Below are 12,724 nucleotides of genomic sequence, written 5' to 3' on the forward strand. Positions count from 1 at the left end.
CAGACACAGTTTAGCGACTGAACAACAGATGCCAGAGAGCTGATAAGACATAATTTCTGGGTGTGCCTGTGAGTGTTTCCGGGAGAGATTAGCTCGATCAGTGCTGGCTCACGTGATTATGAGAGCTGAGAAGTCCCATAGTCTGCCATCTGCAAACTGGAGGCCCAGGAAAGGTGGTGGGGTCAGTTCCAGTCTAAGTTCAAAGGCCTGAGAATCCAAGTTCAATATCCTATTGATCCTGTTTTTAATTATTTGACAACCCTCACTAATACAATCAATTTTTATTCTATTTGCCATAAATTCAAACATTGTAATCTAGATCACATGTGAAAGGATTAGTCTAGAAATTGTCTCATTCCTTCAGAGAAGATTAAATCTGCTATTGGATTAGAAAAATAGGATTCTAGAGCCTTTGAAGGAGGAGTGGCCAGGGCTGCAATATGTGCCTCTAAAATAAGAGATTATCCTACATTACACTGAGATAAGATTTAGGATTAAGTTAAGCAATTGATGCTTCCCAGGTGGCTCAGTGGGAAAGAATCTGCCTGCAGTACAGAAGCTACAAGAGATGTGGGTTTGATCCCTGGGTCAGGAAGATCCCCTGGAGGAGGATATGGCAATCTACTCCAGTATTTTTACCAAAGTAGTCAATGGACGTAATCCCATGGACAGAGGAGCTTGGTGGGCTACAGTCCGTGGGGTCGCAGAGTCGGACTCGACTGAGCATTCAGCATTAAGCAACTGATACAAATTTAGAAAATAATGAGAAGGGTACACAATTGTATACAAATCTGAATATAAATTCTTGAAGTCTTTTTTTTTTTTTACTGGAATAAACAGTCTTTTAAAAAACTACAAATAAGGGGGCTTCCCTGGTGGTTTCAGTTCAGTTCAGTTCAGTCGCTCAGTCCTGTCTGACTCTTTGTGACCCCATGAATCGCAGCATGCCAGGCCTCCCTGTCTATCACCAACTCCCAGAGCTTACTCAAACTCATGTCCATTGAGTTGGTGATGCCATCCAACCATTTCATCCTCTGTTGTCCCCTTCTCCTCCTGCCTTCAATCTTCCCCAGCATCAGGGTCTTTTCAAATGAGTTATTTCTTCGCATGAGGTGGCCAAAGTATTGGAGTTTCAGCTTCAGCATCAGTCCTTCCAATGAACACTCAGGACTGACCTCCTTTAGGATGGACTGGTTGGATCTCCTTGCAGTCCAAGGGACTCTCAAGAGTCTTCTCCAACACCACACTTCAAAAGCATCAATTCTTCAGCGCTCAGCTTCCTTTATAGTCCAACTCTCACATCCATACATGACCACTGGAAAAACCATAGCCTTGACTAGACCGGACCTTTGTTGGCAAAGTAATGTCTCTGCTTTTGAATATGCTATCTAGTTTGGTCATAACTTTCCTTCCAAGGAGTAAGCGTCTTAATTTCGTGGCTGCTGTCACCATCCCTCGTGGTTTAGTGGTTAGGAATCCACCTGCTAATGCAGGGGACACGAGTTCAGTCCCTGGCCAGGGAAGATCACAAATGCTGTGGAGCAACTAAGCCTGTGTGCCCCAGCTGCTAGCCAGAGCTCTAGAGCCTGCGAGCCCCAGCTGCTGAATCCCACGCATCCAGAGCCCATACTCTGCAATAAGAGAAGCCATGGCAATGAGAATCCTGCACATCCCTACAAAGAGTGGCGCCCGTTGCAGCAACGAAGGCCCAGCTCAGGCAAAAATAAATATATAATCTTCTAAAAACATATGCAAATAAAATGGAAACATTTTGATATATTTTATTCTAGATTAATAGTTCAGATTTATTCCAGATTAATGTCCTCTGTAATATATCTTTATGTAAGACATAATTGAGACCATACTATGCAGTTGGATCATTTTTTCCAATCAATATTATATCCTAAGAATTTCCAAATTTCCTATAAGTTGCTAAAAATTCTTCACAAATATAATTTTTGATGGCTATGAAACATTACCTCCTGGATGTACCATAATTTATTCAAAAATCCTCCTGGTGGACATTTATCTGATACAACAAGCAATGGTGAGACAAGCATCTTTATTCACAAAGCTTTGTCTCTACTAACCCTCAACATTTATGAGAACTTCAATATAGTTGATTATATTTAACTTCAATATATGGAAAGTTCCATTTAAAAAAAAATTTAAGTTTTACTCTTTGGCCATGCCATTCGGCATGTTGCATTTTAGTTTCCCAACCAGGGATTGAACCTGCGCCCCCTGCATTGGCAGTTCAGAGTCTTAACCACTGGACTTCCAGGGAAGCCTCTCCTTTTTGTTTTAATTTGCCCTTATGGTTCTCATATTTTTATTTTTGCATTAGTTGCACATTGTCACAGGTCTCCTTTGGAGAAACAGAGTGCTTATTTGGGGATATACTTGTGACATTACATTACAGGTATGCCTGGTCAGGATGAGTTGAAGTCTTGGAGTGTGCTGGAATAATGGAAAAAAGGGGGAGAGGAGGAAGACTGAAAGTGATGGGAGAAAAGAAGGGAACATAGGATAGGAGATGAGAAAGCCAGAAATACGAGATGAGAAGATGGCAAAGGGAAGAGGCATCTAAACTCCGAAAGCCCTCTGAGCCATCGAAGTCACCACACAGGCATCCAAGTGTGGTTTCAGCATCTGAAGAGAGTCTTCTTCAAGAAGTCCAGACCCTATTGAAACACGAGGCATTCTGATGATTGCACAGTGGGCATAGAAAGAGTAGGAGCTCTCAGTGATTAACTGGGGGGAGTGGGAAAGCTATAGGTTTGTTGGGGAGGGAACAGGGGTCATAGTGGGCCAGGGAGAGGCCTGGCTTTTCCTTGGGATCTGCTTTGTGGGTGAGGGGAAGGCACCCTGAGGGGATGAGCAACTTCTTCGGGCCCTGGCAGCTCTGGCCAGTCTCCTGGCACGGCCTCTCCCAGCCCCTGCTGGTCAGAGTAGCCGGACCCCATTTAAACATCTGGATGCAAGCTCAGCCATGCTGGGGTTCTCGCTAGCCTCCACTTCCCCTGGGCTTCCGGCCCCAGCCTGTGTCTCAGGCACCATGGCTGGTCAGAAGACAGTGCCCAGCTGGTTAGTTGCAGAATCCATCTGGCTTAGCTTTCTGTCTCTGACAGACTTAAGAAGCTTCTGTAGAAGAGAAAGAGGGACTATTTCCTGTTCCCTTCACATAAGCTGCCCCAAAGTGGGGCAAAGGGCTGGGGGCACACAAAGAACTGTTCTTTTCAAACATCTAGAGTGGCCAGGATGTGGCTGTAGGAACAAGAACAGATAAACACAAGGGAGGACACAGGCTGAGGAATATGATGCCTAATGGCATTAGGTTTATTCTGTGAAAAGCAGAGTTGGAGGTTCTCAGAGGCACTTGGTGAGACTAACGGCAGACAGTGTATTGTCCTGCCCGCCCCCCCGCCCCCCAGCATACCCCAAGACCGGACAAGAACCTCTATCAGATAGGAAACCAGAGTCCCAGGGCCCCACAGTGGAGGAGGGGTAAGCAGATGGTTTGCTTTTTAATACCAATCGTCTTGCTTCCTCTGGGCTTTGGGCTTAAAGTCTGGGGTTTACAGCTGGAGGCACAGGGCCCATCCACTTTTCTCCTGAATAGAAAAGATCATGAGTCAGAGGCCCCACAAGCCCTCAGGGATTCTCTCCAGGAAGAGCTCCTGGGTGCTGGGTACGAAGGCTTCCTTCTCTCCTGCAGAAGAAGGTGCACTCCACCTAAAGCACACCTACCTCTGTATGAGGTTCCATTATCGAAAGTGCCTAGAACATTTTTTTTAAAATTCTTGAATCCATCCTTCTGGGCAACTGATATAATGCAGGGGTGGGCTCAAGGGCAGTCAGTATGAACGTGTAACTTACCCAGCAGGTATGCCAGCAACTCCATCCGGTCGGAGCCAAAGAGCATGTGGGTTTCATCATGCAGGTGGGCCACAGTGATGGGCAGCCCAAAAGCCTGGAGAAGTAACAGGGCAGGAGGGCGAAGGAGCAGGTGGTTACAGGGCTGTGGTTGAAGGCTGCAAGTCAACACTGGTCTGAGGTCATAGACACAAAGTAGCCAGAGGTATTCGATGAGAGGTTCCAGAGGTTCCAGGGTTCTAAGGAGAGTTTTCTGTCTCCTCTCTCACCATCTAGCTCTCTCCCTCCTTTCCTTGGGCCCAGGGAAAGGAAGGAAGAGGATGAGGGTGATCTTGGAGATCTCGGAGGACTCACAGTTGGGGAGTAACTTTGGCTCAGGAGCTTGGGGACCTGGTCAAGATTCTCTGTCTCAGCACAGGGGTGGGGACAGAATTGCTCACCCCATATTTGCAGGCTGCCTCAGTGGTCTCCTTGAGCTGGTTCTTCACTTGTGGTGTTGAGACCCTTTTTAGAAGTTCCTGGGCTTGTTCCATGGACATGCCAGCCTTCTCTGCAGCCTGAAGGGATGTGGTAGGGAAAACAAGTGTGTCTGCGTTAGTGCAGGTGGGAATCTCAGGAGAAAACTCTGGTCATTTTATTTTCTGCCCCCACATTATCCACAGCACTTTTACCTACCCACGAATGGAGGTCTATCTTTGCCAAGAGGGGCTATGTTTTTTGCCTTCAAAATCATGAGATTGGTAGAAAGAGTGGGTGGCCACGAGTCATAATTGTAGAAATTTAATGCCAGAGGGCATTTTGAGAGGCCAGCTTCCCAACCACTTCATTAACAGGTCAGGAAAGACTTCCCAGGTGGTCCAGTGGTTGAAGACTGTGCTCCTAGTGCAAGGGGGCCTGGGTTCAGTCTCTGGTTAGGGAACCAGAACCCATACGCTGCAACTAAGAGTTCATATGTCACAATTAAGACCTGGTGCAGCCAAATAAATAAACATGGGAAAAAGCCAAAACAAAGCAGACAAGGAGCCTCCAGTCCAGAAATGGTACATATTTTGGTCAGTGCTAAAGAGCTTGTTAGTAGCAGAAACAATGCTAGAATCCAAGTCCCTTGACATTAAGCTGGGGGCTCATGCCTTCCTACTTCTCAGAATTCCTGAATCCAAGGGCTGGGCTCTAATTCCCATAGAATTTCCTGAGGACTCTGGACAGGGCACATGGCTGCAGCCACCAGCGTCTGGCTTCAGAGAATGTTAAAGGTTTCACTTTGGGGTTTGTTGGGATCAGTGATTCTCAACTTTGGCCGCACATATTAGAATATCCTGGGGGAGCTTTTTTTAAAATCTCAGTTTGGATGTCATCCTTGAGAACAAATTACATGGGAATTTCTGGGTGGTGGTGTCCAGGTGCTGTAAGTGATTTTAATACATAGCTGGGGTTGACAAGTATTGCAACCTGACCCCCTTGACCTGGAGTGGGAAATATGAAGTCAGGCATGACTTCTTGTCTTTGACCCGGTTACATCAGCGAAGTTTATTTTGGCCAAGTGCTCAACAACAGGGAACTGGTTCAGTAAACAGAAGTACACCCACTGAATGGAATGCTATGTGGAACCTAAGAATTATTCTCTCCAACAGTTTTAAATGACATGGGAAATGATTATTAGATATTAAGTGAAAAAGCAAGCCAATGCATAGACTTTGCAGGAATGAAAACACAGGAGGATATACTGGGCATGCTTTACACATTTAACGTTTTTTGTGACTTGTCATTTTATATATTATATTTGAATATGCCTCAGCTGACTGCAGCCTACCAGGCTCCTCCGTCCATGGGATTTTCCAGGCAAGAGTACTGGAGTGGGTTGCCATTGCCTTTTCCTGTCTTTTGTAAACTTAAAGTGAAAGTTTAAGTGACTCAGTCGTGTCCGACCCTTTGCAACCCCGTGGACTATACAGTCCATGGAATTCTCCGAGCCAGAATACTGGAGTGGGTAGCCTTTCCCTTCTCCAGGGGAACTTCCCATCCCAGGGATCGAACCCAGGTCTTCTGCATTGCAGGCAGTTTCTTTACCAGCTGAGCCACAAGGGAAACCCTTATGGGTTAAGGGGGGAAGAAACTTAAGGGGAAAAAATGCGGTGTTGAATTTCCTGATTTAATCCTGAAGAAAAACTTTTTTACATCTAAATATGGCTAGCACACATTTTGACATTTGGAGCTATTTCCACTTTTCTCACTCGGACTTTCTATACTTCTGGATTGAGTGAGTGATCTCTCTTTGTCTTTCCAAAGCCTGTTTTTTATGTCTCTTAGATGTGACAGTGAGGTTTGTGTTGCAGTTTTTAGGGCCACGACTTGCCACTACTTCAAGTCTCCACATCTGCAGGTACCACATGTACCACCTTCTTTCATCAAATACATGTTTCCTTTTTCACCCGTGATACATTCTTTCGAGAGTCGTCTTAGTTCCAACCGTTTAGTAATTTGGCCTCTCAAACATCCTTTCTCCCCCGGTAACTATGACCTCTTCCACCCAATAATAAACAATGTCCTCTCTGCCCCCAGAGGTCAACTGTCCTCAGATTACCCAGGAGAGGAGTGGGAACACTCACGGCCAGGATGCTCGGGGGCTCCGTGATATCTTCATCCTGGGAAGAGGACAGTCAGTATGAGGGGGTGGCGAAGTGAGGAGTGAGATGGAGGCCAGTGGACCAGGTCAGTGAACAAAGAGGAGGGCAGGACCTGGACTCTAGGCCTAGGGGAGGGTCACCAAGTCATCCTGGGTCTCCCCAAAAGTGGGTGCCCAGAGCCCAACCCTCACCCGTGACCAGACGCGCATCCACAGTTCTCTGGACACTTTCTCTAGCATCTCCGGGTGCTCCATCTTCACCGCAGTGAGGAAGCGCATGGCTGTCAAACTTCCTGTGGGGCAGAGGCACTTGGAGAGGGGCCTTCTCTAGCTTGTTTCCCATGAAGACCAGGTTTTCCCTCCTTCTCATCCCCCCCCCCGCCCCCGCCAGTGCTCCATCACCCTCAGCCTCCCATTTGCGTTTCTGATCACTGATCCATCCTGCTCTCCCTCCCCTTCTGTCTCCACAACCTTCTGCATGATCAGCTCTGATGCTGAGCTTTCCCAAAGTTTCCTTCACTTAATGGAATCAACGAAACCCCTCCTTTCTGGCCCTGAAATCGCCAAATCCACTGCTGAAACCTTATGCTCCATCCATATCCCACTCTCTTCACCTTTCTTAAGGATCACAGAGAAGAAATCCTTGGGGAAGTGGATGGGAACCTGGAGATGCTGGCTCAGGAGCCTAACGTCACTTCTCATGTATACGGCTTTGCGGGGAAGCATAGCTGGCGGCTGGTTTCCTGCAAGGGGAAAGTTGGGCTTACTGATGAGAGATCACCCGAGGGTCCCAGACAGGGGATGCACCTACCTGGGTTTCAGGCAGCGGACATATTACTAGCTGCTGCCGCCAATAAGGAGACCCAGTGGAAGGGCCGCTCCCCTGGACGTTTGAAATGTCTTCCCTCTAATCCCCGCCAAAAACACCGCTGCCTTTGTACCGCTGTCTCTCATGATCCCTCCAATTAACGTGGGCTGCAGCTGCAGGCTGACGTTCCAGATATTCTTATATCGGCACAGGACCTGCAGGGAGGGACGGAGACGGAGAGTGAAAAGGGCTGAGGGAGAGAAGGGTGTTTGATGGCACTGATCAGCCAGTCTATAGGCGCGGAGAAAGGGTTAGGAGGACACCCTAAATTTGGTTTGAAAGGGCAAAACTCTCTCAGTTCCTAGTTATCAATTCCAGGATCTCTGCTCCTGTGGACAGTTTTTATTTGTTCTGCACCCCACCCCCCAAAACTGACATCGGAGGGCTTATATTCTGGATCCTGGAGTTGCTCATCTTCCAAGCCAGTATGGGAAACCCCAGCCTAAGACATAAAGGTTCCTTCCACCTGGAGCCAGCGACCATATCCCGTTTATCAACAAAGTGACCTTCAGTCCTGGCTCTCTACCTGCTTGCCCTAAACCTCGTAGGGCACTGCCAGGAAATTCACGAGACCGAGGTCCCCGTGCTATTTGCTGACCCCTCCCTCTGCCTCTGTCTCCCCAAGCCCCGGGCGAAGCTGCTCCCCGGCGTCACCTCGAAGGCCAGCCAGGAGTAGGGGGACAGGACATCGTAGAACAGCTCGAGTGTTCGGGGCACGGACCCCATGCTGCAGACTCGTGATCGCGAAGCGAACTTGGCCCCCGGAAACCCGCGGCGCTTGCGTCCTTCCTGCAGAGCGCGGCGGCCCCGCCCCCGCTCCCCACCTCCCCCCGAGGACCGCCCCCGACCCGCCCGGGCCGCGCCTCCTCCCGGGGGAATCCGCCCGCGGGACAGGGTCCGGTGGGCGGTTGGTGTGTGGGGCGGGGGGGGGGGGGGTTCCCTGAGGGCACCCGCGGGGGGCGAGGGTGAGGGGGTCCCCTGGGGAGCTCGCAGGTGTGCTCACCCGCTCTGTTCGGGGGGATGGGGGGTGTGACTACCCTGCCCTGGGGAGGAGTGTGGGGCAAAGGGGCGAGGTTTGAAATGCTCGCCTCTACACTTAGCTGTGCACCTCTGGCAAGCCTGTTGACCTCTCTGAACCAGAGAAGGCTTGTTGCTGACCGGAGTTCTTGTCCTCCTTCGAACTTCTGCGTGGGAGCGTGCTCGGTCGTGTCCGATTCTTTGTAACTCCATGGACTGTAGCCTATCAGGCCTCCATGTCCGTGGGATTTCGCAGGCACGAATACTGGAGTGGGTTGCCATTTCCTACTCCACGGGATCTTCCCCGCCCAGGGATGGAGCCGCCTCTTTGGTCTCCTGCAGTGGCAGGCGGGTTCGTGACCACTGGTGCTTTTTATGCAATAGAAATGGATCAGAGGCCTGATAGAAAATTCAGGGAAGGCGTCATTGGGTCTCCTGCTGGCGGGGTGGGGGGAGGGGGTGTTCCTGAACAAACCACAGATTCCCTTGCTCACTCCCCAAGTGTGCCCCGGCCCCCCCCCCCGCCCCCCACCACACCAAGCTGGCTCCTAATGTGGGGTGAAGTAGGGATGTATCCAGGGATCAGGGCGGGGGGGGGGGGTGTAGCTTAGGTGATTTGTCCACCCTTCAGGTGGTGGTGTGTACAGGAGGCATGCTTAGTACCCAGCTCTTGGTTCCAAACCCCAGCTTTTGCGCCAGGCCCTTTAGAAGTGGCGGTTGGGTTTTTTTGGTCTCTTTGTATCTTTTGTCCAGAATTTGCCCTGTGCATACATGCAGTTATGTTTAGTCCCAGATAGTTTCTTTGTTTGGAGAAGGAAATGGCAACCCACTCCGGTACTCTTGCCTAGAGAATCCTGTGGACAGAGGAGCCTGGTTCCTTGTATTTTGTTGCTCCAGGAGAGGTGTGTCTAAGTGCAAGCATTGCAGCACTTAAGTAAACGATTCCAGGTCCCAGCCTGTCTCATCCTCGTCTCTGGTAAAAAGAGAACACTTAATACAATTACATAAAATTAAAAAAATATGGCAAAATCCAGCCAGTCGAAAAAATGACTGGGAAAAATATTTGGGTTCGTTTTCACAGTCAAAAAGCTAGTTATCCTCGTGTAGAAAGAGTTGAAAAAAATCAACAAAGTAAAAGAACAGAAGTTCATGGGAAAGCAGGCAAATCATATGAACAGAGCTTTCACAGAAATGGACAAATAGATGGCTCTCAAACACAAACCTGCTTGTCTACATGAAAATTGCAAGTTAAAATTACACTATGCTATGTTTTCATCTATCAAGTTGGCAGAGATCAAAAAGGTTTATGACTCAGGGTGTTGGCAGGGATCTGTGGAAAACCATTGTCTTATGTAAGTGGTGGGAGTGTAAGTCAGTTTAGCAGTACCTTTCTGTTTTAAACATGCACACACCCTTTGACCTAGTAATTCCCTTTTTAAGAATTTATACTATAAACACGTTTACTTACATGCAGTGTGATGAGCTGTGAGGTTATGTATTACAGTATTGTTTATAGTAACAAAAGATTGGAAAACTACCTAAATGTTTATCGATACGGGGCTAATTCATTAAACCAATATTTATAATATTTTCAACTATAAAAGAATTTGGAAATTCTTTATGTGTTAATATTGGAAGATATACTATATATTAAAAAGGGGAAAACAAGGTGTAAAACAGAGCAAATAATTTATCTTTTTTTGAAGAGTTTAAATAATCTCTAGGTCTGTGAATATATCATATACACATATATGTTCATTGATACTGACAAAAAAACCCCCGATGAAACCAGTTGCTTTTGAGGAGGGAAGCTAGGTGCCTGGGAGCAGGGCAAGGGGAGAGTTTTTGTTGTATCTAATGTAGTTTTTGTTGTAGCTAATGTTTAACACTTTTTGATTTTTGACCCATGTGAGTATATTATCTACCCACAAAGGAAGACAATCAGGAAAGAAAGGCAGAGAGATGGAGTCAGGAAGAAAAATTGAAAAAGGAAGGAATTTGCCTTTAGGAACTTGTACTGGCAGAATAGGGGAGATTTATTTATAAGATTTATGAGCATTTGTATATTTTATTTTGATTTAAGGAAAATGTCAATTATGAAGGCCATTGTATTTGCCAAGATACAACAGGGTATTTACATCACTGGTTCTCAGTGCCTGACATTTTCCTAAGGATTTGCCAAGGGTGATGTGAAATTCTGTGTGCTAGCTTCCACACATAAGAAACCACATCCAAATGCAAGAGACCCAAGTTGATATTATTGTGGTTCTAATCTTGGGTATGCTCTGCTATATTAAAAGAGGTAAATCTTGGCAAACTGGGTATTTTCAACATGATTTAATAACAGATTTAGTTGGAACATCTTGCAGGTCATCAGGACAAACCAGTGTGACAACATCATAGCTGAGAACAGCTAATATATACTGTCATTATCACTTTGTAAGTAAGATCCCTGGAGGAGTAAATGGCAGCCCACTCCAGTATTCTTGCCTGGAGAATCCCATGGACAGAGGAGCCTAGTGGGCTACAGTCCATAAGGTGGCAAAGAGTTGGACACGCCTGAAGCAACTTAACCTGCACATACCTTCGTAAAATACATACATACTGGACATGGATAAAAGCAAAAACCAGTGGAAAAACTGAAAATATCTGTAGTAGAGATTATACATACTTTTCTTAATTTTTCAGAGTCCCTCTCAGGCCTTCCCCTCTTCTTTCTAAAACAGCTTTATATTGAGGTATAACTGCCATATGATAAACTGCACATGTGTGTGTGCATGCTAAGTCGCTTCAGTTGTGTCTGACTCTTTGAGACCCTATGGGCTGTAGCCCGCCAGGCTTCTCTGTCCATGGGGTTCTCCAGGCAAGAATACTGAAGTGGGTTGCCAGGCCCTCCTCCAGGGGATCTTCCTGACCCAGGGATCGAACCCGAATCTCTTATGAATCCTGCATTGGCAGGTGGGTTCTTTACCACTAGTGCCACCTGGGAAGCCCCAAACTACACATATTTCAAGTATAATCTTTAATCTATGATGACATATGCATGTACCTGTGAAACCGTCACCATTGAGAGTGAATACACCTGTCACCCCCAGAGTGCCTCGTGTCTCTTGGCAATACCCCGCCCCTCCCCCCACCTCTATCCTGAAATAACCAGTGATGGCTTTCTGTCACTAGAGGTTAGTATGCAGGAATTTTTCTGTCACTGTTGGATTTAATATACATTAAAAATCTTCATGTTTCAAAATAAATTTTAGAAGCCCGAGTCATTGTTTCCAGGTGTCACAGTTGGAAAGTTGACTCTTGGAGATTAGAAAGGAGAAACTCCACTGGGGATAGACTTTATGATTGTCCCCTTTGGAAAGGAAGGGATGAGAAGGGGAGGAGAGAAAGACCCTGTGCTGTGATGCTGTCTGAACAAAGGCCCAGCCAACCTCCAGGGGATTCTGAAGCTAGGATGGTCCTTCAGAGTTGCTCTTTACTTGCCATCTCCTGTCTGCCGCCCCCCAACCCTGCAATAAAGCTGTCATAGGGTGTGAGCTGCCCTCAGAGGAGGGCTTGACCTTGACTGAGGTGTAGCTGTCTGCTGACAACAAGCTATGAGTGGCGCTTGGTCATGTTTGAAAGAGAATCTGTGCAGAGCATCACAGGGCCTCTGATATAATAATTGTGATATTTCTCCCATCCCGGGGACTTCTTTAAAAACATAATTGCTAGAGAGACCAATTTTAAGTTGTGCAAAGGGCGAGGGTGTGGAAATACTTTTAGAGATTTTTCTCAGAATTTGAAAGGACAATCCTTAAATTCAAGTCTAGAGAACAATTCGTTGGTTCATCGAGTCACACTTCCCAGTAGTGCAGAATATCTCAACCACAGCACTACTGACATTTTGGACCAGACGATTCTTTGTGTGTTTGGGGGTGAGGATGTCGGGGGGGGGGGGCCCTGGGGGGCTGGGGGGGTGGGCTTCTCATATGCTGTAACATCCCTGACTTTCACCCGCTAGATGCCAGTAGCATGTTCCAACTCCAGCTGTGACAAAAGATATGCCCAGTGAAAGAAAACAGATGCAAAGGATTCCATATCATGTGATTTCATTTATATGAAGTTGTCAGAGAAGGTAGAAAACAGCAATGGTTTCTCCTGGAGGCTGGGAGTAGAAGTGGGAACTGTCTGAAAACTGGGGCACTTTCTGAGGTCATTCAACCACTAGATGTCTCCTGAGGGCTTTGAATCACCCCATTGCATGGATATACCACATTCTGTTTATCCATTCACCATTTGATGGGCATTTGGAATATTTGCAGTTGTTGGCCATTGCAAACAATGCTGCCAGGAAT

At 47.1% G+C, this 12,724-nt stretch overlaps 1 protein-coding gene across 1 annotated transcript; it reads right to left on the minus strand.

The window, feature by feature from the left end:
• GSTK1 (glutathione S-transferase kappa 1) lies at positions 3,310-8,173 on the minus strand. Its single transcript, XM_005679551.3, has 8 exons — positions 8,022-8,173; positions 7,441-7,522; positions 7,114-7,242; positions 6,692-6,792; positions 6,483-6,518; positions 4,317-4,433; positions 3,880-3,973; positions 3,310-3,614 (listed from the first exon to the last, which is right to left on the minus strand). The coding sequence occupies exons 1-8, from the start codon at positions 8,091-8,093 to the stop codon at positions 3,565-3,567; spliced, it is 681 nt and encodes a 226-aa protein (XP_005679608.1). The 5' UTR covers positions 8,094-8,173; the 3' UTR covers positions 3,310-3,564.

Source organism: Capra hircus, chromosome 4, assembly GCF_001704415.2.
Source record: "Capra hircus breed San Clemente chromosome 4, ASM170441v1, whole genome shotgun sequence".
NCBI classification, from domain to species: Eukaryota; Metazoa; Chordata; class Mammalia; order Artiodactyla; family Bovidae; genus Capra; species Capra hircus.